Source organism: Castanea sativa, chromosome 5, assembly GCF_040712315.1.
Source record: "Castanea sativa cultivar Marrone di Chiusa Pesio chromosome 5, ASM4071231v1".
Lineage (NCBI taxonomy): Eukaryota > Viridiplantae > Streptophyta > Magnoliopsida > Fagales > Fagaceae > Castanea > Castanea sativa.
The window spans coordinates 78655021-78681884 of NC_134017.1; the positions used below are offsets into that span (position 1 = coordinate 78655021).

The 26864-nt window shown below is 31.6% G+C and overlaps 1 protein-coding gene across 1 annotated transcript; it reads left to right on the forward strand.

Annotated features, from left to right (window-relative positions):
- The first annotated feature begins 1425 nt into the window (after positions 1 to 1425).
- On the forward strand, positions 1426 to 2616 carry LOC142634098 (B-box zinc finger protein 32-like). The gene has a single exon (XM_075808374.1). It carries the CDS (start codon positions 1560 to 1562, stop codon positions 2400 to 2402), a length of 843 nt encoding a protein of 280 aa, XP_075664489.1. The 5' UTR covers positions 1426 to 1559; the 3' UTR covers positions 2403 to 2616.
- Positions 2617 to 26864: the final 24248 nt, after the last annotated feature.

A 26864-nucleotide genomic window follows, 5' to 3' on the forward strand; every position in this document is an offset into this window, starting at 1 on the left:
CATAAATAGTAGTAAAAATAAGTTAAATAGTAAAAGAAGCTGTCCAATATAAATTTATCCCAAACGCAACATTAGTGTCATTAAGCTAACAAGATTTTGTGTAAAAACATGATTAAATTAATCATTTTATTTTGAAAACACTTCTTGCACTATCTTAATAAGATGGTTTTGAAGTTTAAAAATTAGGACTTAGTTTGAAATTTTGTTAAATTTTGTAATCTTGAAAGAGGTTTGAATTGGAGTGACAATTAAGAATATCATTAAAGACAACATGTACGTTTTGTGCATGTGGGAGAGCCGAAGTTGTCACATATTTCACTTTTACATGACACGTCTAATATGCATTCTATGCGTAGTATAGCATACAAGTTAAATTTTTGTGGTTTGAGCTTAAACATGCTTAATTGACCAAATTTTAAATATGTTGATATGAAATTGTCCATTTATAATCTAAACCAAACGACAAATATATAAATTCCTTGATGATTTTATACTAGCATAAGTTGATGCATTTGGGATAACATAGTTAATTAATAGATGTATATATAAAAAATGTGAAAGTATATATTTATTTATAAATTAGATTGCTTGTAAATGCCAAGTCTATTTTCAACTATATAATTTTTTTAGATGAACTTGTAGAATGACCAATATTTATTGTTATAAAATTTGTAATAACCTTTCTTCATGTTGAAAGCATATCATTATTGGAAGAAAGCATCTAATAAAAAAAAAGACATGTAATACAATTTCTTATATATAAAAAAAAAATTGTGTTTCAGTCTTTGACCAAATTTTTTCATTTTCTGCCCATGAAACAGTTTGGAAAGACCATAAACTGAGTGTGTTTGGTGAATAAAATTTGACAGCTCAGAATTTTGAACACTTTCAAATCCATTAAATCTACCATTCAAGTGTTCCTTCGTAACTAAACTTCATATGATATGTAGTTTAACAAGTAATGCAATACAAAAAGAACTACGTAGAGCTACACACAATTACACAAAACAATAAGGACAAAGCAGCAAAATTGAAAAGTTGAGGGATTTTGAGAAGTTCGAGGGAAACGAGGTTTGTGTGGACAAGGGAAGGTGCATGACAAGTGACAAGTACTGGAAGGCAAAGCAAAAACCAGAGAAGACAAACAAACAATAAACAACAACTTATCAAACAAAAACAAAAACATAATAAATATATAAAAATCAATTCCCATTACTTTCCTCAACCATTCCATTCAAAATTCAAAATTTCCTATCACATATCAGCCATATAATTTATAAACCCACAAAAAAAACTATAAACACAAAAAAAAAAAAAAAAAAAAATTCAATTCCTTCGCCATGAACTATACAACACACTCAATAAACATAAATAAATAATCGGTGGTGTGCGTATCCTAACGTGTCCCGTGCAACTTTCCGTTCCATGTTACTAATAAAAATACCATTCCTCCTCAAACCCCTTATATATATACACACTCTTCTCATTTCCATTTCTTCTACTACTACTACCTAACGCCAACTGCCAACTTAACCGTTTTCCGTTTTACTCTGTAAAAGATGAAGAAGGTTAGGGCTTGTGAGCTTTGCAGGGAAGAGGCTTCGCTGTACTGTGCTTCGGACTCTGCGTTTCTTTGCTTTCGCTGCGACGCCAAGGTTCACGGAGCCAATTTCCTCGTCGCTCGCCACGTTCGTCAAGCGGTCTGCTTTAAATGCGGGGGTTTCTCCGATCGTCGGATCTCCGGCGCCGGTGACGATCGTCTCCGGCGGTATTACTGCCTGCCTTGCTCGCCGGAGGAAGAGCTTGATTCCGATTACGATTCTTCTGCTTCTTCTTCGGATTGCGTTTCGAGCTCTGAGTCGTGCGCCACTGGTCCGAAGAGAGCCGAGCTCGAAGATCGGAGTGAGGAGGAGAAGAAGAAGAAGAAGAAGAAGGTCGCGAAACGCAGCGTTTCGAGCTCCGTCACGGAGATCTCCGGCGGCGGCGGCGACGATGCGGTGTTTCCGGCGAGATTTTCCGTGCAGAAGAAGAGGAGGAAGGTGGTGGACGAGAAGGCGGAGGGCATTTTCGTAAATTGGTGCAGGAAGCAAGGGGTGAATGGTAATTCGGTAATTCCGTTAGCAACCAAAGCATTAGAATTTTGTTTGAGCAAATTGACGGTTTTACCCTTCCGAGTCTCCGTGGCGGCGTCGTTTTGGCTGGGCTTGAGATGTTGCGGGGACAAGTCGGTGTCCACGTGTCACAATCTGAGAGGTTTAGTGGAAGTTTCTGGAGTGCCAGCTAAGCTGATCTTGGCCACAGAGATTAAGCTCGCACGTGCGCTCAGAGTCAGGAAAGACAAGCTCGCACGTGACAACACTTCGGAGGATGAGGAGGAAGGTTGGGCTGAGTGCTCGGTTTGAGTTCTTCTCGCACGTGTGAGTTCATGCACACGTGCGTGGGTGAAATTTTTAGTATTAGCTTTTTTAGTCCTAGAAAGAATCAAAATTAATTTTTGTAAGTTTATTTTTAAAAAAAAGATCATGAATGTTTCGTGCAGGGAATCTGACCGTTGGATTGGTTTGAGTTTGTAAGTTTGATTATTGTAAATTAAAATTCTAGACCTCAAACCTTTTTTTTTTTTTTTTTTGAGAAGCCTAGACCTCAAACTTGTTCAGCAATAATGGGGTGACTGTAATTGTTTAGCTAGGAAAGTTTAAATTATTTAATTTCAAGTTTTTGCTTTTGGAAGACTAAAAGGGTTTATGTTGATTTCAAAAAAAAAAAAAAAGGGTTTATGTTGTTGTGGTTTTAGAAAACTAAACGAAAATTTTTAAATAAAATACTTTCAATGGTTATTTTTATTTAAATAAATGATATGTATACAATATTTTTATAATAATTTTACGATATGGTAAACTATTAATGTTTCTAATTTGTTCCTTTTATTAAAATTACATTTCTTTTTCACCGGTAACAAACTAGTAACAATTTGTCATATATGAATTGTCATGAAATTGTGGTGAAAATTTTCTTCTATTTATTATCCAAATTTAAAGTAGAAACTGAGTTTAGGAAACATTGTTTTGATTTGAAAATGGGTTGTTTTAGAGAATAATTATCATAAAATAGTTTTTAAGAGCATGTTTGGTAATGAGTTTTGGATTGTGTAACATTTTATGAATTAACCCTCAATTTATTTTGAAGTAAAATATATTTGAGAAAATATTTTTTCATTTTCAAGTGTTTGTTTACAAGTAAAATATAGTCAAACTTGTAATATATTTTAGGTTTATCTTAAAATCATTTATAAAAATTTGTAAAATATTTTATTTTTAAAAAGTTGGTAAAACATTTTTCAAAAATACACTATGGCTTTCCTTCCCCCATCTGGCTAGCTCACTGGTTCGATGGTAAAAAACATTGCTCTGATGACTCGTGCAAGCGGTTCGGTGGCCATAGACTCTACTCTAGCGATGAGTGACGGCGATCCAATATTCAGAGACTCCGTTTTAGCAACCAATGCTAGTAATCTAATGGAAGGAGACGCCTCACATGCAATTCGATGGTTGAAGATGCAGATGCTACACCAACGATTAGTGTCAGCGGTCCGATGGCTAGAGATGCTGTGCCGCAACCGTTGTTGGAGGTCCAGTAATTGAAGACACCATTTTGTCGATCAGTATTAGCAGTTCAGTTACCAAAAATATTGCTTCAATAGTAATCGTTGGCAATCTGGTCATCGCAGTCACTATTCTAATTGCTGGTTTAAGTGGTCTAGTCATTGGTGTTGAGAAATCAGTTTTTGTGATTTGCTTGAAAAATTTTATTTATCTTACAAAATACCTGAAAAATATTTAATAACTAAATTTTGAAGGAAGAAAGCAAATAAAGTAACAAACTCTAATATTTTCGAACTTATTCAATGGACAAAGTAGCGACTATTCATTCATATTCTTTCCTAAAATTGATGAAGCAAATTTAGGTTATTTTATGTGAAGAATTTTGAAGTTTGGCGATATTTCTTAGTCCATCATTTTTATGTCTTGTCATAATTAATATTTAGTTGGATTTGAATACTACTAGGCAAAGTGTTATTGAACCATTGGTTGGACTTGGAATCTGAATCACCCAATCACAATTCCAAAGTCTGAATCCACAAATTGAAATGCAGAAATAAATTGTCTATTGGGGCCTAGCATACGTGGAATTGGATAGGTTACACCATAGATATTCCGAGGAATAGAAAGGACGGTGACCTAAAAGTAGTAATCAAATATAAATAGTATAACCTAAGATCTTTTAAGTTTTAATTATAAACTATGCTTCCTTAATTTGTTGTCATACTTGTCATATTCATATTGTTGTTGTCTTTGTTTTCTCATTGCAAAAAAGGCAGCACTTCTTATTTAAACTCCACTAGGACCCATAATCTTTAATTGGAGACCACACAAATCTTCTGCTTGGAAGATTTCACTTTCACGTTATAATTAAAGAAAGATTATTATCGTAAGGAGATAAAAAGTTGAAAAGCTTGATGGGTTGCTGTACGATTTGATTATAGTTTGCCAAATTACTCAATAGGCGTGTATGGATCAATGATGTTACTAGTGATACCATTTTTTTAATTTATAATTTATTAGATTAACAGGTTGTGATTAGAATAACATCAATGATCAATGAGTTCATCTATTTGACATCGTTTTTATATACACAAGTGAAAATAATGTTACGTCAATAACACTGAAAAAAATTTGAAAATATTTTGTATCATTGACGACAATCGTTACTAGTTTCAAATATGACAATAGTGTAACTGGTTTTGAAGTTAATTAACATTAAAAGGACTATAGAATCATAAAAGATGACTGGTGATTTTTGAAATCGACAATTTGTGACTTGTGTTTACTGATTAGGCTTAACTGAGAATTATATGAACTTTGTAATGTCATCTTTTGTTTTGTTTTTTTTTTCTTTCCCCTCATTTTTCCTAGAGAAATAAGAAAGTGAGAAATATATATATATATATATATATATATATATATATAAATATATATATAATTTTTAAATGTTGGGTGATTTTGTAGGTACGGTGCTTTAAATGCACAAGAAGTACTTTTTTTCTTTTGGTAAGATGCAGAAGAAGTACTTGAAAGGCTGTATTTAAGATACATGATGAGTTGGTGACCATGGAGTTATTGTAAAGCCAACATACCGCTACCATTTATGATAACTGATTTTCCAAAACCCACTTTTTTCTTTTCTTTTCTTTTCTTTTTTCTTTTCTTTTCTTTTTTATTTATTTTTGGTTGAGAATAACTATTTTGTCTTTGGTATAATATAATTTATCACAACTCGTTCATAGTCATAGATCAATTTCTCTGAATCTATGTTCTTCATCATGTCCCTTTTGAGAAAATATCTCATATACGTGTCTCACAATTAGTGAACCCCATACGTGAGAGATTAGATACACATATTAAATATTTACATCCCTCTCAAAAAAAAAAAAAAAAAGATACATATACAAATATACCCATTGTAAAAGATAATTTTGAACTTTTAAGATTTTTTTTAAAGGAAACGATAGTAGACTTTATTAATTAAGAAATAAGATATACAATGGGGAAGAGAGAGATGGGCATTCTATTAACTAAATAGTGACCCCCTCATACTCTTTTGCAACACTAGCATATGCTAGAGTAGCACGATTACATCGTAAAGAAAAGGAAAAAAAAGAAAAAAAAAATCTTCAAAATTCAAACTACTGTAAGAAAAACGAATCTTTACTTCAAACTCTCCAAATGCCCAAAAAACTAGAAAAAGAGCCAAACGACACATTCTTGATTTACAAGGACATCAAAAGGATGAGTTTTTTTTTTTTCACCTTAAACAAACTTAACCATTTCCACAGAAAGAGTTAAAAAATCAGATAGCAATAATAGCATTCAAAAGTTATGTTTTATTTTATTTTATTTGAACAACATTAATATTCATAAATCTTTAAATTTGTGACATTGGCATTTTGAATGCTGTGTCAATTCTCAATTGTATAATGTTTCAAATCTGAATGTACATTAAAAGAATACCAGTAGCAGACAATTCTTTTTATTCACCTGGGCATCTTCGATTTAAGGCATCCACTTCAATACTTTTCAACTACACTAGATTAGAGACTAAAATCTCAATTAATCATTTTAGCATTGAAGAGGGAGAAATGGAGAAATTAAATTTGGCTTTGAATTCTAAGCAGTAACATTTTCATAAGTGTCCTATAAACTTAGAGCATCCGTAACAGATATTGTAAATGTGCCAAATACCAAATATTGGTATTTGGCACATTTGGCACACCAAACATAAAAACGGAGCATTATCAGATGTGTCAAATGTGTTATATTTATGCAACAGTGAACAGTACTATTGCATTTTTGCCACGGTACGGACAGGTGTGGCAAATGAGTTTATTATTTTTTTATTGACTTTTCTCTCTCTTTTCAGTTATTTAATTGATTTTTTTCTCTCTCCTCACAATCTGTCTCTCACTCTCTCTCTCTCTCCCAACCGGTCTCTCTCTCCCTTTTCAAATCAGATCAGCTCTTCCTTCAACCTCAAACGTCTCTCTCTCTTTGCACCTTAAATCAAACCCAAAAATCTTCCCTGCCGATCTCGATCTCGCCAATCTCGGTCTCGATCTCGCCGATCTTGGTCTCGATCCCTGTCGATCTCAATCTCGATCTTGCCTCTGTCAGCTCCTCCCTACCGATCTCGATCTCGCTGCCTCCCTTTCCAGTCCTCGCCGCCGATCTCGCCAGTCCTCGCCGCCTCATGCTCCAGCACTTGCCACCGACATCCATAGCCCTCACCGCCGACCTTCAGATCGTTGTTTGAGTTTAGGTCTGTTTGAGTTTTTTTTTTTTTTTCCCTCTTTTTTTGAGGTTTTTGGATTTGGAATTTGTTGGTGTTGTTGCTGTTGTTGCTGTTGATGTCGTGGGTTTGTTGGTGTTGTTGGTGTTGGATTGTTGGTGTTGTTGCTGTCGATATTGTTGCTGTTGTTGATCGACGTTGATGTAGTTGCTGTCGTTGATGATAATAGGTAGAGATAATATATTATTTTATTGTGTAGTAAATATTAATTTAATTTATAGAATTGAATTTTACAACATCTGATAAATGAGATGTTGTAAAATGATGTGGTAAAATAATAAAGTAGGGTTTTGGTGTTGCAAAATGACATTTTTTTTGCAACATCTGTTGTGGATGCTCTTAAAATACATTATGTTGTTAACCATTCAACAACTACTTTAAAATAGTCATGAGACTTACCCGAATCCATTGAGATTCAGTGAATAATAATGATTCTATGTAGAATTGGTTTCTCTCTCTTCACCATTTTGCTATCACGCTCAGATTTAGTCTACGATGGGAAAAATTGAATACCTTGATGGGTAGAGAGAGGACTAGTTTCGTAGTTTATTTAATCTCTAGTTCACCATCAAAGTTGGAGTTATGTTAGGAAACCACTTCTTTAATTGACCAATCAGATAATATACTAACTAATATGTCTTTATATCCCATAAAACCTCTAACCTATCACGTGTGCCTTATTATGTGGGCCACCAAATTAATTAATAAATTAATTTAGTCTCACATGCCTTTCCAAAAACAGCAAAATAAAACAGACATTTCATAGTGATGATCCACTTGATCACATGACTGAGCTCTAATCAAGCACCCGCTAAAGAATGAGAAACCGCCTTAAGAGCTAGGGAAAATTTTTTATAACATGCTTTATAGTACTAAAAGTTGAGTGGTTAAAATACAAGAAAAGATAGTATTCTAAAAGAGGAAATTTGCTTAAAGATAGGGGTGGTTCCTCTTAACGAAATGATGAGGGGGAGTCACTTTAGATGATCATGTTTAGAGGAGAGTGATTAATGTATCAATGAGAAAAAGTGAATGATTCAAGTTGAAGGAACAAAAAAAGGTAGAGAAAAACAAAAATTAACATTAGTTGAAATAGTAAAAAAGAAAAATGTCTAGTAAAGAAGTAATTGAGAATACGATTTCGGATAGAATAGAATGATGGATAATACATATAACTGACTCTGAGTAATTTATTGAGGATCTATAATCGTCCCCAATCAATTTGAGACTAGGACTTAGTTATTGGTATTGTAGTATTTCACCCTCCATTTTACGCTTATGGTGAAGAAATGCTATTTAGTCTAAATTTCCTTAATGATGAATTATTATTGCTCATGTAAAGAAATCCATGATTTTCGATTTTGGGTCTCATATGTAGGATTTGAGAGAAGTTAAAAAAGAAAAAGAAAAAAAAAAGACATACATACATACCTCATGGTTATGATTGTTCTAGTCATTTTCAAATGAGTCTTCACTAGATAAGTGTTACTATGGGAATTTATATTTATTTTTCAACAAATATGGTATTAAATAAATAAATAAATAAAATAATAATTATGATAATAAAAACCTTAAGTGGACTACATTAAACATATCTCTCAAGTCCTACTTAGAACCATTAAAAAAAAATAGGACCTACTTTGAAAGAGTGAAATACAGAGCCAATGCAGGATAAATGTGTTAAAACAATATTGAAGCTTATAAATTGTAATGGATATGACTCAAAATTGTGGTTGTCATGTTTATATGATACCTCAAGGTTGGTGACAATGACAAGGCTGAAACAACACTGTCTTCCTTTTTGAAGCTAGATACATAACAACCGCTAGTGAGTAGTGACGCCTAAAAGGGTACTAGAAATCTTGAAATTGTGGTGGGTATGAATATAACTTTTTGAAAAATATCATGAGCATAAGGTTCTTTGGTACACATTAATACATGAAATGATAAAGAAGATAATCTGAGTTCAGTGGCTGTCTATTTAGCTTGTACCCTAAGAATAAGCTGAGTTGTTGACAAAGCCAATTTTTTACTTAGCCTTTTAAAAAAAAAAAAATTGAAAGTAATTTTGTTGGGCAACCCATGTGGTTGCTAATTGCTACTTTATATAGATCCTTATAATTTTACACTAGAGGACCATAAAAAAAATGGTAATACAAAAAGTTTTCATACTTAAATTGGGGGTTGATAGATAGCCCAGCTGCCAGGGAAAAAAGAAGAAGAATAAAGAATAAAGAATAAAGGCAACCTATTTATGCTTTAATTTTTTTTATATGGCTCATATTAAAACTTGTCACTCATTCAATAACACCACTGACTTCTGTATTATTTTGTTTTTGTGTTCCTCTATGGTTTTGGCCAAATTTAATATCCAAAGCTTGATTTTAAGCTCTACTCTGTGCACACACCTACCAAATTCAATTTTCTTTTTCCTGACACTCCCATCTCAATTTAATTCACTTTTGTGGCCCAGTTAGAGTTTAAATTTATGCCTGAAGCGCACATGTAATGTTTGTTTTGCCCCACTGCCACAGTACATTTGTCAGGAATTTAAATAAAGGCAAATTACTACTTAACCCTGTGTGATTTGGTTAAAATTTAAATTGCTTATTTGTGATTTAAAATTTGATATTTTATCTATCGGAGGTTAATTCAGTTAAATTTTTATAATTCACTTCTGTTAAAAACAGAGTCAAATATGTAATTTTGCTCTACTTTTATGTCTATCTTATCCAAAAACGCAAAAAACATAAAAATACAAAATCAAATAAGATAAAAAAAAATCCATAAGAACACTTGCATCATGGAATTTCAAATCACAGATAGACAATTTAAATTTTGGTCAATTTAAATCACAAATAGATAACTTAAATTTAAGTCAAACCACATGTTAGTATGTTGTAATTTGCCCTTTAAATAATGATCAACCTTGGGACATGATACTCAATAAACAAGGTTTTCTTTCCTTCTTTTGATTGAATTATTGAATAGACAAAGTTGAATGAAAAGGAGTTAATATTTCCATTATGTAAGTCATAACTAAGGCTGATACTGAATTGATAAATGTGAGAGCTGTGGTAAGCATTGGTGGGTGAGGAAGGACAGGTAGTTGTAATTGCAGTTTAGAGTTGTTACAAAGAATCCAATGGAGGCAGAGTGTGATTGTAGGAAAAAAATTTTCGAATGATTTCATAATATTCTTGGTGACTAGGTTTATGGTCTCATTTAAATCTTAAACCATAAGTTTCCCTTAAAAAATAGTCATGATAGGAATGTAATACATTGTGATTTTAGGTGTGAGGGCTCAATGCACATTCTCAACCATAAGTTTTTGAAGTATTTATATTTAATCAATAATCATGATTGATTGATTGTACTCATATTTTTAATACCACCCAATGACTATTCTATAATTGTACTCTTTAAGATAAGTGGTTCATAGGGCTGTTAGTTGCAAAAGAATCTGAGAGACTGATTTTATAATATTGATCCTCAGTCACAACTTTGGTTGGTTGGAATATTATTTTCAAACAAGGACAATGAAGTTTTGCTTATTACTGACGGCATAAAATATGCAACTTCAAAATTAGTGGAGCTAGTCTTATCTTCCGTAACAAAATGAAATATTGATTTTCAGAACAATCCATTGTTATTTTCCTTACCCTTTTTTTTTTTTGCTGAATGAAAAGTGGGGTCTTCACGTCACCGTAATGGATAATATCACGTGTGTAAGGGCTATCGCTCGAACCACTCCTCTCTAGATGTTGGACAAAGACTCCTACTATCAAGCCACACCCCGTGTGATCAGTGGTGGCTCCAAAAATTTTGTTTAGGGGAATCATTAAAAAATTTTAATAAAAAAAGAACTTGAATATATCAAGTTATCAACAAAAAAAATTAATATATGAAGTTTTACAATTTTCTTCTACTAATTCTCAAATTTTTAATTGTTATATGATAGTTCATTATGAGTATTTATTGCCAATGTGGGTAGCTATGAGCCTATGACTATTTTATTTTGTTAAGTTTATCTAACATTTTTATTTTTATGCGATTTTTATTATTTATTTGTTATTTTTATATAAAAATATTTTAAACTAAATGACTAAACTAAACTCATTAGCTTTGTATTAATTATTAATGCACACAACCACACTCATTCATACATAAAATTATACACTACGTGTCTACTTAACCATTCAAATGCTTGGACAAACACTAACTTTACAATTTTTTTTTCTATAAATTTTACTAACTTTATAACAAAAAGTTATTATAACATGATAACCATACACACACGTGTAACAAACCATTTCTATTTCCTAATTATTAAATTATATAAATTTATATTATATTTATATTGTACACACAAACTTCCACACACATCATAATTCACACAAATAACATTATAATAAAAAGTAATGCACACAATCAATATTAGACACACTCACACACATAATATAAATTTATAAAAAAGAGTAATACTTACAATTCACAAATACTTGCTCTATACTCTTAAAGTTTGAAATACTTGTAATAAAGATGTGCAAAATATAATTCAAGTTGTGCAAAAATATTTTTAAAAATAAATTAAAGTATTAAACTAACAAAAAAAGATATTTTATATATATAATTCTTTTTTTTTGAAGTCAAGGGTTCATTTAAACCCCAAATATAGAGTAGCGCCGCCCCTACGTGTGATTCCTTACTTGTACAGCTAAAATTGCCCTCTTGTAATTTTCACTCCAAAAAGGGAAGATATATGTTAAAGGCTGGTCAAAGAAACTATTTCTACTCTTTAATATAGATAATAGTGGAGAAAAAAAAAAAGTTACAAAACATCATTCAGTTGTGTTACTGTATCACATAACTAATACTTAGGGAATATGTGACCTAAACCTCTTCTTTATGCTAAGAAATTTATAGATCAATTTATCCTTCTTGTTGTTTCTACTTTCTATAGAGACATTCAAGTTCAAATCACCCTTCCCCAACTATTGAATTATTAAAAGAAAAAAAGCTCTTTCATTATTATGCAATAACATAAGCATTGAAGTGGTAAATTTTGGAATAAAAAAAATGTTACAAACATGATTTAGTTATGTTGTTTGGTTGGGGATGAAAAAGTGAAAGGATAGAAAATAGTAGGGATTGATAAAGGGAGGGGATAGAAAATATTTAATTTTCCCTTATGCATGTTTGGTTGGGGTGGGGAAGGAAAATTCTTTTGTTTGGTTGATCAGAAAAATAAGAGGATAGAAAACAGTGTTTGTATTGATTTGGGTGAAATACTATTTTGGTCCCTAAACTTTACTAAAAGTTTTTTTTGTACCTAAACTTTAAAAATTTATTTTTTCATCCTTAAACTTTGTAATTAGTTTTTTCCCCCAATAGTTTAGAGACAAAAATAGCGATGAAAAAAGATATTTTTTTGAAGTTTATGGACAAAAATTAAAATATTTTCAATAGTTTCGAGATGAAAGACAAACTTTTTTTGCAATTGGAAGAAAAAGGATTTTTTTTTTGGGTAAAGTTTAAGGTCCAAAATTATATTTTATCTTATAAATTTACTCTTATTTCCGGATTACATTAAAAAAAATTAATAGTTTATAGGGGGTGGGAATTGAGTGTTTAAAAACCAATGTGAAGAGGGGGGGGGGGGGGGTGTTTCTCATCTAAATGCACTTTGTCCCCAATTTGGGAAGAAAACTACATCTATAAAAAATGTGGGCCCAAGGAAAATAAAAAAAACTCCCCCCTTCCAAAATCACCCCTTAAAACCAACAAACCTCAAAATCATTCTTTTCTTATTTTCTTCTCTCCATTTTCCACCCCCACCCTCCCATATCAAACAAACTCTTAGGAAATTTGTGACTTAAAACTCTTCTGTATGCCAAGAGCCTCGTAGATCAATTTGCATTTTTTGGTGTCTCTAATGGAGACTTTCAAATTTAAATCTTCCCTCCTTAACTATCAAATTATCAAAGAAAAACATACTTCTTTATTTATTTATTTATTTATTTATTTTTTTGCATAAATGGGCGATATATTACATAAACATAAGTCTTACAAACACAAATATTACAACCGTATTTATTTTACAAGAAAACACTTCACTACACACTGAATGATCAAACTAACGCCAAAGAGAAGTCTAGCTAAAACTAAACAAAACATTATTGGACTCTTATCATCTGCAATGACTCTGGGGTGAGACAAAACCCATAGAGTTCCAATATAAACATTGCCACAAAAAAGTGGGGCAGGTATCATACAAAATTTCCCTTTCAGATTGGGAAGCACCCCCTTTCGCCAGTAAATCTGCATAGCTATTTGCCTCTCTCCATATATGCTCAACGCGCGCCTCCTAGTCCTTGTTGAGGAGTCATCTGCAATCCAAAATCAAGTTAGAGAATTCCATAGGGTAAACTATATTAGTAGTCAACCATTTGTATGCTAGAAGAGAATCAGTTTGAAAACAAACTCGGTGATGACCCTTGGCCCTTGCTCGAGCCATCTCCTCTCTAAGACTCCAAAGTTCGGCCATAGTATTATTGGTGACTCCCAGATGCAGGGAGAACCCCCATAACTAGTCTCCAGTAGCTAAGCGAGCTACACCCCCTGCACCTGAGTTTCCAGGGTTACCGATTGAGCTATCGTCTGTATTAATAGTGACGTAAGGGAAAGGAGTGGGGCTCCACCTAATATATTTGATGGACAATAGAGATGACCTCCTCAATGGAACAATGTTGAGAAAGAAGAACTCTGTGGCATGGGAGATAGCATTTTGTTTTAAGAAATGCGGAGGAATGAATTTTCCTAAAAAATCAAAGAATTTTGCCCAAACCATATTGCCCAAACATACTTCTTTATTATGCAATAACAAAAGTTTTGAAGCAGTAAAATTTGGAATGAGTAGTGTTGGAGTTATTGGGTGATTAAAAGAGACAAAAGAGAAAAGCGAAAACAGCGTGATTTGGTTCCACGGCCTATGTCTACAACAAAGAGCCCTCAACCATTATATTTTTGTTATATGGGTTTATTTTTTATTTTTTATTACAGTATAATGAATCTAACATGTGGTTTAAATAGTAAGTTAATTTGCTTATTTTATAAATACATGACTGTACAATAGGTTTATGTATATTATGCAACCTTCCCTTTAATGTTGCCTTGAATCAATAGGACCATGACGTATCATTGATTTTAAATTGGTCCTAAATGGGACCAATAAAATCGATTGTTCATAATTACATATGATTTGGCTCCATAATGTGGGTGTATCTTTACTATTGAAACTTGATTCTTCGACATCCTTCAATCCAATGGTCTAATTGAGTTACGTGACTAGTCGTTTTGATTGCTATGACATCAAGATTCATTTTATGAGAAGTGATTGAGGATCCAACAGTTAGAAATATGATGCTGCCCTAGGTGTATGAAATTACCCCTTTGGCCTCCCGATAAGGTTGATTGCGGGTTGCAAATATAAATTCTACTCTAACCTTTCATAATGTCATTTCTCTTAATTTATGCAACTCCTAATTGTGAATGCTTATTTTTTGATATAAGATAAAAATTTCACTCTAACCTAATCTAAGTGTATATATGTGTATTACTTTCTTTTGTTAACTTGAACCCCGACCCTCTCCCCTCACTTCACAAGAACCATCAAGCTAAGAATACACGGTGGTAGTTGTGAATACTTATTGAACCCAGTATGTAAGACTTTTTCTTTAATAAAATAAGGGCCAACATACAATCTATATTTCAATAATAACATTCACTTAACTTTTAATCTATTACATTATATCAACAGCCAAAACCTTGAATAAATCCTCAAATTAAATATTACTTTTTCTATCAACAGCCAAAACCTTGAACAAATCCTCAAATTAAATATTACTTTTTCTGGGGAAATGTTATAGCATTTTGCCTCCCTTTTAAGCCTTATATCAATGTATTCGCTTCCATTCAAAGTATTATATTTCATCATAATTGAGTTGATTTTATTTTATTTTGGCTTTAAATTAAATATCCCATTACAATTAAGAAGAACTCTTCTTCTTCTTCTTCTTCTTCATTCTTTAAGCTTTCTTCCCCATGAATACAAGTTTTATAATGAAAAGTTTTGTATACAAGTCTGACTTTAGAGTAATTCTTAAATACTCCTAGAGTACGGTGAATGATGCTCACTCCTTTCATATTTTTGGTAGAGTTCACTCATTAAATTTATAATAGAGTCTACTATAAATGTGAGAGAAGAGAGCACTATTTCACCATACTCTGAGAGTAACTAAGAATTTTTTTTACTTTATATGTTATCATTTTCACAAATGAATAGTGTAATTTCAACTCATTATATTCAAAGATGAGTTGATTATGATTCTTTTTGTCCAATATCTTGTTCCTAGTAGGCATTTTATGGTTTTGATCTAATTTATTGTACGTAGTGGGTATTTTATGGCCCTTACGGAAAGATATTACTTGAATTGGAAGTCATTAATCTTAAAAACTTACATACTTCCAAAAGACACAATTTTCAAAATAATACTTATTTGACAAAAAAAAAGTTTAAAATTAATCAATTTATAAATAAAAGTGTTTGACCATTCACTTTTATATAAGACGTACAAGTTTACGCCTTCATTCTTGCTTTGGATTTAACTTCAAAAAAAAAAAAAAATATATATATATATATATATCTAAATTGGAGAAAATCAATGGCTATGCAATTTATGACAAAATTTATGGTGGTGAAGGTGGGGTTGGTTATCTTTATTATCGTTGAAGTGCAAGCTAATGACCTTACCTCCACTTATTTACATGCAGATTCACTTCCAATCCAATCTCCTCCCAGATATTTCCAAGGAGAATTTCATAGGTGCATCGGAGGAAACATTAACGCTTGTGACGAATATCTAAAAATTTGAAAGATCATGTTCGTTATATTATGATGTGTGTTTTTGAGGGTTTCAGACTTTCAGGAATTGCAGATAATTACCTAAAGGATCGAAAAGACCCTCATACTGTACCTTTTCACAATGCTTTATGAAGTGCAAAAAAAAAATTAAAGTGTTATGGATGGCCGAACTTGAAGTATTAAGACACAGTTTATAATATGCAATTTTATATCTGGTTTTGTGAAATAGGAGCAAAATTTGAAGTGTGAATTTTATTGAATCCTTTCTGAGATTTCTTAAGAAGAAAAAGCTTGTTGTTAAAACATATTGCTATTGTCGTTTACAATCTAGAACTAAATAACTTTGTTCGGGTAGATGTGCAGTAAATATTTACTAACTTCCTAACCCTCCCTGATCCTTATTTAGGAGCATGTTCTCGGTTTTTGCCTTCTGTTCTTCCGCTTTATTTTATATTTGCTACCCAACTTATTTTGTTTTCCTTTTTTTTTTTTTTGTTCTTGTTAAAGTGCTTATGTTGTTATTTGTGATTGAATGATGAACGGAAGCATGAAACAGAGACCAAACACAAATGTTTATGTGGTCCGACTGACAGCTTACGTTTATGGTAGAAAGTTATTAGCAAGTTATATATGGTCAATTAAGCTCTTATGTTACAATGAATCTAATGTAGGGTTTATAAACTAAGTAATCCTAGGCTTAACATAGGCTAACTATTGATCAACCTGAAGTTCATTTACTTTTGTACAAATACATGAGCCTCCAACTAGTTTGGATCACTTGGACTATAAGGTGAAAGCTTGAGTTTTGGCGGTCTTGAATGTATTACGTTATGTGTTGGGTAATATATGACCACACATGATGATGATGATGATTGATACTAAGGGTTGGAAGCTGAGGTTGCACGTGGAAGCACTATGTGACTAAGGTTGATTCTTTGTAGTAAATAATAGTGAGTGGCCGCAACTATATATGGATTGTTCTCTAAATCCAACAATGTGGATCAATGCCCAAGGTGAGCTTGTAACACATGGCACCGAAGGCGGTCCAAGTCGTGCCTTCACGCAAGTCCTCTCCTTTTAGTCATTCCCGTGGGACCGTTGCAACATGGGTTACTTACACACGGCACAACCAAAGGCTTTTGCTGAAAGAGAAATTCAGTTGCACTAATCACGAGACAACACTTAAGCATATTATGGATTTGATCGAGTGGGTAAGAGGATTCCCGCAACTGTAAATGGAAAATGTGGAGAAAATTTAGAGGGCGTTTGGATAGCCGTCCACGTCCAAGTTTTGCTCTTTTTTTTTTTTTTTTTTTTTTTAACGCGTGTTTGTTACTGTTCATTGGCCATGAACAATAATTTTAGGCCAATGAATAGTAACTTTTGGAATGAACAGTGATTTTTACTCCTTTAAAAATTATTTTGCTACAGTGTTTTCAGTTTTTAGTTTTCAGCAATAAGTTCTATCCAAACGGACAGTATCAAGGCACAAAAAAGAGCCCAGTAGGACTTGTAAAATTTGAGAATTATAATTTTTTTTGCAATTGTGATATAATGTTATCCTAAATGTAGGATGTCACTGTAGCACAATTGTAAAAATTATAATATATTTTAATTCTAAAAGATCACTGTAGCATTGTAGTAGCAGTACAAAAATTATATATTATATTATTTTACTGGGTAATATATATTATTTTAATGAGTAGAATAGAAAAATAAAAGTTTGGATGTTGGTTGTGTTATAAAATAGTATGGTATAATTGATAAAATAATTTTTTGAGATGGTTAAATAGAATGGGATGAAAGATGCAGATGCGAATGCTCTAAACACTAGCATTTGGGGATGTAAAAAAATGTATATTTTACATCCTTAAAACCTATTTTATTTATTTTACCATTTTATTTATAACTTGCATTAGCATTGGAGGGTGTAAAACCCCCTAAGTTGCTATTTTAGCAACCTACCTGCTCAAATTAAGCTTCATGCAGGTATGAGTTACTTAAAAATTTTAAAAACCATGAATAGCAAGGTTGTACAACCTACTATTCATAGTTGCTAAACATAAAAGTAAATATGGGAGAGGAGAGAGAATGAGTTGATAGGGTAGTTTATATTATTTCATTTGGTTGTATGCAAAAATAAAATTTGAGATGTTTGGTGTATTGTTGGATGTGTTTGTAAAATAAATAAAGTAATGTTTGAGAATGCAATATAGGTAAATTTTTACATCCACCATTGCTAGTGCTCAACATCTCAGTTTTTATTTTTACATATAACTCATTAAAATAATATAAACTATACAATAAATAACATAAAAAATTCGAATTCTCTCTCTTCTCTTCCATCTCTCTCTCTCTCATTAAAATAATATATATATTCTTTGACATTCTTGTGAATAGTTGGTTCTCATATATAAAAACTAACTATTCACAGTTGGTAAAAATAAATAGAGACCTGCTCCTGGATGTGGGTGGATTTTGGCTTGTTGGTTGCTAAAATAACAAGGGGGAGGGGGGGTGGTTACATCTCCAATGCTAATGTTCTAATTGCCTATGTACTTAGTATTATTCAGTTTGTATATTAGAAAATCTTTAACTAATTTTAGATTAACAATAAACTAACCCAAAGTTAATTTGCTTGTTGAGCTAAAATTATGAAAAGGGGAAGAAGACGTGTAATAATATTTTAAAATACTTATGATAATATCTGAAAGTTCACTTAGTGTATAAAACACTTTTGAATGTTTAGACCTTCAATTACAAATTTACAAAGCAAGCTTATATTCAAACAATATATGTACGAAAAATGAACTATAAGCAATACCCAAATTATCAAACTACTCTAAGCCATCACAACACAACAGTAATTAAAAGTAAAGAGTAAAGAGTAAAGGAAAGAGAGATACAAACACAAGATAACACCAGCACGTGTTAACGAAGAGGAAACCGAAAAAGTTGGTGAAAAACCTTTCCACCGCCCTCCAAGCGGTAAAAGGTCCACTAGAAAATCAGTTGGGATACATGAATAACAATAGATACATGAATAACAATAGACCCTCCAAGCCTAATTTACCCGATACACCTAAACCCTCCAAACTTCTTCCTTCAACAAGGTTACGCCGAATTATGTCTTCTCTAGCTTTCTGGATCTCCCAATAAGCTCCATATTGCATCCGCCATCCTTGGTATCTTCCAATACTTCCCAAAGCTCCAACAACACTCTCAACACTTTGAATGGGTGTGGGTAGTGTTTGGGTACAAATCTCATTTCAATAGATATAACAATAGGAGAGGGAATGAGAAGAGACTACAAAGATTTTTTTTTTTCTAAGAATGAGTAGCTCTCTTTCTAATAAGGTGAGTGTGTTGTAGAAACATCTCTTAAGGTTTTTCTCTCAATTGGCTCTAGAAGCTATCTACATTTCGTGGGTATAAGGGTATCTATAGTAGAGTATAAGATGGAATGTGAAAAGTCAGTTTTTAGCAAAATAGGGTGCACTGGCGAGTCACTCGCGACTAAGATGAGTCGCGAGTTCCAGTCACCAGTTAACAGAAAGGCCATACTGTACTTTTTGTTCTGTAGTGATCCAGCTGTCGTGACCCTTCAACTTCCTGCATGCTTCACATGTGTGCCACATTTTGGTGGGTCGCCACTCGCGAGTTAGTCGCGAGTTTCAGTCGCTAGTTTGCTCCTTGTAATTGCACACACTTGATCAATTCTTCACACTCTCTCGCACACAACTCTTACATTATTCCCATCTAAATACAGGGTTTCTAAATGCTGAATTACAAGCAAATTTGACACGGAATAAAGCCAACACATAGATGAATAAATTCAACCTTACAATGTCCCTTTAATTTGTGGCTTTACCTAGTCTCATGTTTCACACATGCAAATCTATTATTAGATTAATAAAAATATTACCAATTTCATATATGTAGGACTTGATTAGTAAATGAGATTTTTTTTTTGGCATGAGTATGCGAATTGTATGCATTGAATATATACTTCCAAAAATCCCCTTAGCATCATACAATTCACCTTGCTAGGAATAAAAAAAAATTCTATTCTTTTTTATATATATATATATATATATATATATATATATATATATATATATAAAGAAAAAGATAGAAATTATATTAAAAAATATAGAAAACGTACACAAGAGGTCTGGCTATTATTATATTAGAAATTCTATTATTCTAAACAATTCTCCTTGATTCTAGATTATTGTCTATTGATGACGTCGTCCATTTCATAAGCATGTTGATCTGGTGGTTCTACATATATATTTAACTATAATTAAGTAATATTCATAATATTAGTTTTGCTATATTCATAATATTTTTACAATAAATCCGGTTAATTTTACTAAAAACATATCTTCCATGTCTTGTTTTATCCACTTCATTTACTGAGATGTGTTTTACAATTTCAGCTTACTGTGGCTTTAGATTCAAACGTTGTGATCTCAAGATTGGTGCAAGAGCTAGACTTGCTATACAGAAATTTTTATATATCTCTTGTTTTAAAATTACATTGCTTTGAGTTGTGTAATAATATTATTCTAAGATACTGTATGACCTAATTTTATACCTTTATATTGAGACTTAAAGCTATTTTTATATATTGGAGGCATTTTAAGAGATACGGTATATTAACAACTTGTTATTATATCAATTTTAAACCAATATTGCACTACTCAATGTATTGCCATTGACAGAAGTTACTTCTTTTTATGAAATTTTATTTTGCCATTTATTTAGACTAAATTTAACAAAAAGCATAGGACATATAGTTTTTGACTGGGTAAGTGAAGAAGCAAGGTTGATGGAACATTAATCCAGTTATGTTTAAATTTTTTTTAAAAAAATCCTTTATTTAAATAATTTACTTTGATTCTCGCATTGCTCCTGAGCCTTTCACTATGATATTTTAGGAAAATTTTTGATTTATTTTCCTAATTATTATTTCATATTGACTGATTATCAATATTGTTAATAACATATTTCAGTCAAACTCCTAAATGATGATGGCATGATGCATCCATGGGATGGGCTTCTTGTGCAAAGGGAAGGGATGGTGGTGTGAATTTAATGGACTTGCCACCAATTATCAGGATTTTAAGAAGTGATTAGTTAACTTGGCCTAATTTATTTAACATTGAACCTAGGTCATAGTAAATGGTAATTGGCAAGCAAGCTCAAGCATTAAAAAAAAGATCCAACAATAATTGCAATAGGGCAATATAATTAATTCTTTATGAAAATTTTGCTCATTTTTAACCAAATTGATTGGATAGAAAAATAGTCCAAATAAAAAATTGACTTGATTTAGTGTCAAAGTACAAAATCAAGAATAAATGCAAAATAGTAAATTCTGAATGCAAAATAGAGAATTCTGAATTTCTCATTTTTCTTGACGTTACTTGCTTACTAAATTGTTATGGATGGAAGAACTTGAAGTATTAAGACCCCGTTTACATGCAATTTTAAATTTGGTAAGTAGTTCCATATTCTCTCTCTACAAGAATGCACATATGCATCAATAATATATCTACTCAAACTAATTTCATGTATACAAATTAATCACCTAGATTACTTGCATCTCAAACATAAGGCTAAGATTACGAAATAGCCTCTTGGGTTAGGGCCTAAAAGTATTTTTCACCTGGTTTTGTGAACTAGGAGTAAAATTTGAAGTGTGGATTGTATTATTAAATCCTTATTGATAGGGGGTGGAGCCAGGAATTTTGATTTGGGATGGCCAAATTACATATTTATACATACATACATTTACACACACACACACACACACACACATATATATATATATATCCAAGCAAATTTTTTTTTTAAGTATTGTCACTCCCTAACATTACATATCATCAGCGTAGTTTTTTCAATTTAACATTTTCTGATAAAATCAAATATTGGCAAACAATTTGAAACTTAAAAAAAAACAATGAAAGAATTAGTCCCAAATAAAATAAAATAACTCTAAGAGGAAATTTATTTTATTAAAAACTTACTATTTGAACTCAACAGCCAAAACTTACCAATTAAGAGAGGAAAAAACTAAAAAGAAGTAGTACTTTATTTGGTTACAAGGTGGATGGTTTGTTGTTATTAACAACTATTTTTTGGAACCCAACAATTAGTTGTTCAATTCTTTTTTGCAGGGGCAGTTCTTATTTTTTGGAGGGGCCAACTATTAATTTTAAGGTATAATATTTTTAAAAATTGCAAAATATATATACATTATAAAGTTTTTTAAAAATATTGGGGGGGGCCATGGCCCCCCATTGGTAAGTGTAGCTCTGCCCCTGCTTATTGAGATGCCTTAAAAAGCATGAATTTGTAGTTAAAAAATATCGCTATTGTCATTTATAGTCGAGAACTTAGTAACTTTGTTAGGGTATAAAATGGAATGTCTTCAATATTGATGTGCAATAAATAATTACTGAATTTTTGAGATTTATTGAATTAATTGAGAATAATTTCTGATGGAAAAATTATTAGGTACTTCCGGAGTACCATAAATGTGTACTTCCCGTTCTCACATAAATAATGGGTCTCACCATGAATTTAATTAGTGAGACCCACCATTTATGTGAGAGGAGGGAGTACATATTTATGGTGAGTACACAATAATTTTCCTTTCCAAAGTTTTTACATGCCTAAAGTTTGTTTGTTTGTTTTTTGGAATGTGTGGATACTTCTATGATAGTTTGTGTATTTTTGTTTTGTAAATAATAATTTCATTAGTAAAAAAAAATGTTAATCTATTTGTTATGGAATGTCAACAATGAGAACCTACTTTAACAATTATCTAATTTGTGTTTTTATGTTGTGTTTTGTTGAAATAATACCATAATTGTAGTTATCGTGGATAAGCATTATATATTGTAACACCTGTAATTGTGAAATTGATTAATAATTGACGAATGATGTAAATAGCCCAGATTTTGATTATGGGTGGACAAGTTGATTCAATTCAACTTTAGTGGATGGATTTAGGGATGATTTGATAGATATTTTAATTTAGAATATGATGGTTCTATAAGTTAAAGTTGACGAATGATGTAAATAGCCCAGATTTTGATTATGCGTGGACCAGTTGATTCAATTCAACTTTAGTGGATGGATTTAGGGATGATTTGATATATATTTTAATTTAGAATATGATGTTTCTATAAGTTAAAGGGTATAGTGAAGAAAACCTTGCTGCACATGATTAATTCATGACATTGTCTATTTAATAAACATGTCTAGTGGTACCACAAATATATCTAGCTTTTATAATTGAGTAATTTTTTTTTGAGATGGTTTTAATCTATGGAGTCCGTTGCTAATAATAGTTCTTTATCATTAGACCAATACACTAATCAGTTTTTATTGTAAGCAGAGATTGAATCCCAAATTTTTTATTCAACCATAAGAGATTTTACAGTTGAGCTAACTAGAACCTACAATTGAGTAATGTTATGCCCACAATATTTTCATAACAAATTTTAAGTGACAAGTTATTATTAGTTCTAATCTAGGCCTACCATTGACATTTTTTTTTCTAACAATAACAACAATTATTAACTTGTCATCTTGAATTTTTTGTAAAATTGTTGTAAATTTTTTATGGATGTAGCATCTCTTTATAATTTCTTATTTTGCTTTCGTGCAGGGATAGACCCATATGGGGCCAAGGAGGCCTGGGCTCCCCCGCCCAAAGAAAAAAAAGGAAAAAAAAATTGGCCCCCCTAGCCCAAAGAAATAAAAAAGAATCTTTTTAATGATTATATATATATATATATATTCCTAGAGTTGTGCCTCATTCTTCCAAAAATTAAACTTCCTCTCTTTTATTTTGCCTAACCTAACTAGAAACTACCCAACTCAAAAAATTAACAAAAACAAAATTTTAAAAAATAAAATAAAAAATTCCAATTAGCCCAGTATTAAAGTACTAGCATTAGGTATTCTAAATAGTAAATATTTTGTATTTAGAACACCAAATACCAAAAACAAAACATTTCAAATGCTATATTAAAGTAGCAAAAGAAAGTTTTGGTTTGTGAAAATATATATATATATATATATATATATATATATATATATATATATATATATATATATATTGCAACAGTTAATGCTCTTAAGAAATAATATTATTTTGTATTTTTTTGACTTTGTTGGTAAATGATTGCATCTTAATGTATTAAGAAACAATGATTTTGCGTATTGATCTTGGTTAATAGTTTGTTAGTACTATATGAATACTTATTTAATTTTTTCTTCTTCTTTTACTTTGGCCCTCATAGCTTGAAATCCTAGGTCCATCCTTACTTTTGTGCATATAACATTATGTTTTATATAGTCGAACTCCTACTTGTTTTGCTAGAAACATATTTTTCCACTTTCCCTTTTATCTGCTTCATTAACAAAGTTGCGTTTCACATTTTCAGCACTGTGGCTTAAGTTTCAATTGGTGCAATCTCAAGAATGGTGCAAGTGCTAGACTCGTCAGCTTAGAGAATGTTGTGCAAGAGGTAACCATTCTTTTGAGAATAAGCTTTAGGGAAAGAAGCCAACAGTAAAGGAAGAAATATCTGAGAAGAAGGCTGCTACTACCACATTAAATGCTCTACACCTAACCAACTGGCCGCATTTATGTGAAAATGACACTTGAACAGTGATATCTCAGTTTACAATTATTCACAAAGCTTCCAGGAGGTTTTGGATGGGACTAGCATCCAATAGATCGCCTATAAGATCAACAAGTGGAAGACTGGGATAAAGAATTAGAGGACTATCTAAGGAAAAAACCTCCTAAATAATGGGGCATGTAATTTGGGACAAAAGGAAGAAAAAAGAAAAAAAACACCTTGTACTTAGATAAACTAGAGTGAATATAAGAACACTTCATTTTTCGGACTTGACCGAAGAGTGTTAATTTCAAATTGTGTTTTCTAACTGGCTTGAATCCTATCAATTAAGGTCCATATTTGATTTGCTGAGACGTTCTCTTGTAAAATCCACTCTTTAACAAATATATTGTGTTGGGCTTATTGGGCCATCATCCATTGTTAATGGGCTGAGGGTTGAATTCGGGTCCTTACAATATTATTCCAAGATACTCTATGACTTAATTTTATACCGTTATGTTGAGTCTTAAATCTATGTTTATTGGAGACATTTTAGGGCCAAAAATAATGTGGTGTGGGAGTTGAATTTTACATGGGATTATAATCTCATTTATTTTACCTATATTGTAAGAATTGTGATACGATATTATGAACAAGTTATTATATCAATTTCAAACCAATATTGAACTATGATGCCCTTGGCACCTTTAAAATTTATTAAGAAAATTACCGTTTTACCCTTTGATTCATGCAACTCTAATTGAAAAACGAGGGGTGTCCATGCAAATGCAGATTGAACCCTTACAAGTTGGGAGACAGCTGCTTTACTAAAGATAAGGGCTATAACATAAAATCCATATTACTTAAATAACATTCACTTAACTTATAATCTATTTCATGCTATCAAAAGCCAGCGATAGTCACTCCACAAGTATAAGTGCTTGTGAGGTGTGGAGGGAAAGGGTTGTGATTCAAGTCTCCAAGAGGAAGTTTCACACACATATACACTTTGATTAAGACCTCGTTTTGGAGGAGGGAATGAAATGGAATGGAAATGAATGAAAAGAATAATTGTGGAATATTTTTCCTTTCCCTTGTTTGAGAGTTTTAATGGAAGGAATGGAAAACTCATTTCCTTGTTTGGGAATTTAAGTGAGAGGGAATAGAATGGGTAGGAGGGAACACTCATTCCTCTCTATTCTCTTAAAACCTCAAATTTTCATTCCCTCCCGAAATTGGGAGGAATGAGAGGGAATGAAATTAGATATAATGATTTTTTTACTAAAACTCCCAAAATACCCCTATATATTCAACCATTTATTTTAAATAGGGGTCTAATAGTAATATTGTCATAAAATGACTCTATTTCATTCTCTCCATTGCTCCCAAACAAGATTACTTACATTTCATTCATTTCATTTCCTTTATTTTAAAACATCCAATTAAGGTTACTTAATTCCATTTCATTCCATTCATTTCCCTTACTTAAATACATTTCATTCCCTTATAATCGTTCCATTCCATTCCGTTATGAACTCCCAAACGGAACCTAAGTTAGAGTAAAATTTCTATCTTGTATATATATAAAAAAGAAAAAGAAAAAGCCACATGCTTAAATAAATCCTCAATTAAATATGACTTGTTTGGGAAATGTTATACCATATGTTGCTTTGAATGGTGTAATAAATTATTCCAAGATACTGTATAACCTAATTTAATGCCATTTATTTTGATGAACCTAATTTAATGCCACTTAATATTTGAGTGTGGTTGCTATGTTTATTGGGACATTTTAGGCCCAAAAATAATGTCCTGAGGGAGTTGAATTTTAAATGGGATTATATTAAATTGTTTCTTCTCTAGTAATTCTGCATCTTCTAAGAATTGTGATATTGTATATTACAAATAAATTATCATATCAATTTGAAACCAATATTATGCAACTAAATGTAATGCCCTTGGTTAAGAGTCTTATAAGTCAATTGGCACCTCTTAGCATCACTAATGGAGACGTCTAGGCATTGGCGGCTCCACATGTAGTTCAGGGTGGTCATAGGACCACCCTGACCTACCAAAATAATTAATTATTATATATAAATTTTAAAAAATTTATGATTTTATTATCCTTAAAAAATATTTGTGACTAAAATTTTTTAAACTCAACATAATCAAATTTTGGACAAAATTTGGCAACAAATTTGATTGTAGACTAAAACTATAACTCCACTCAATATTTTTTTTATTGGATGTGAATTGTGAAAAATTCACCATTGGATTACATTTTCTTCTTATATCCTCCATACTTGCAAAATTTTAAGAAGATCAAAGATCAATAGTTATGTCATTAATCAAATCTTTAAATTTTGAGTTTTTGTAGTCTAAAATTACATAAA

Coding starts and splice junctions, on each gene's coding strand:
- LOC142634098 (XM_075808374.1), top strand. CDS start 1,560: ATGAAGAAGGTTAGGGCTTGTGAGCTTTGCAGGGAAGAGGCTTCGCTG.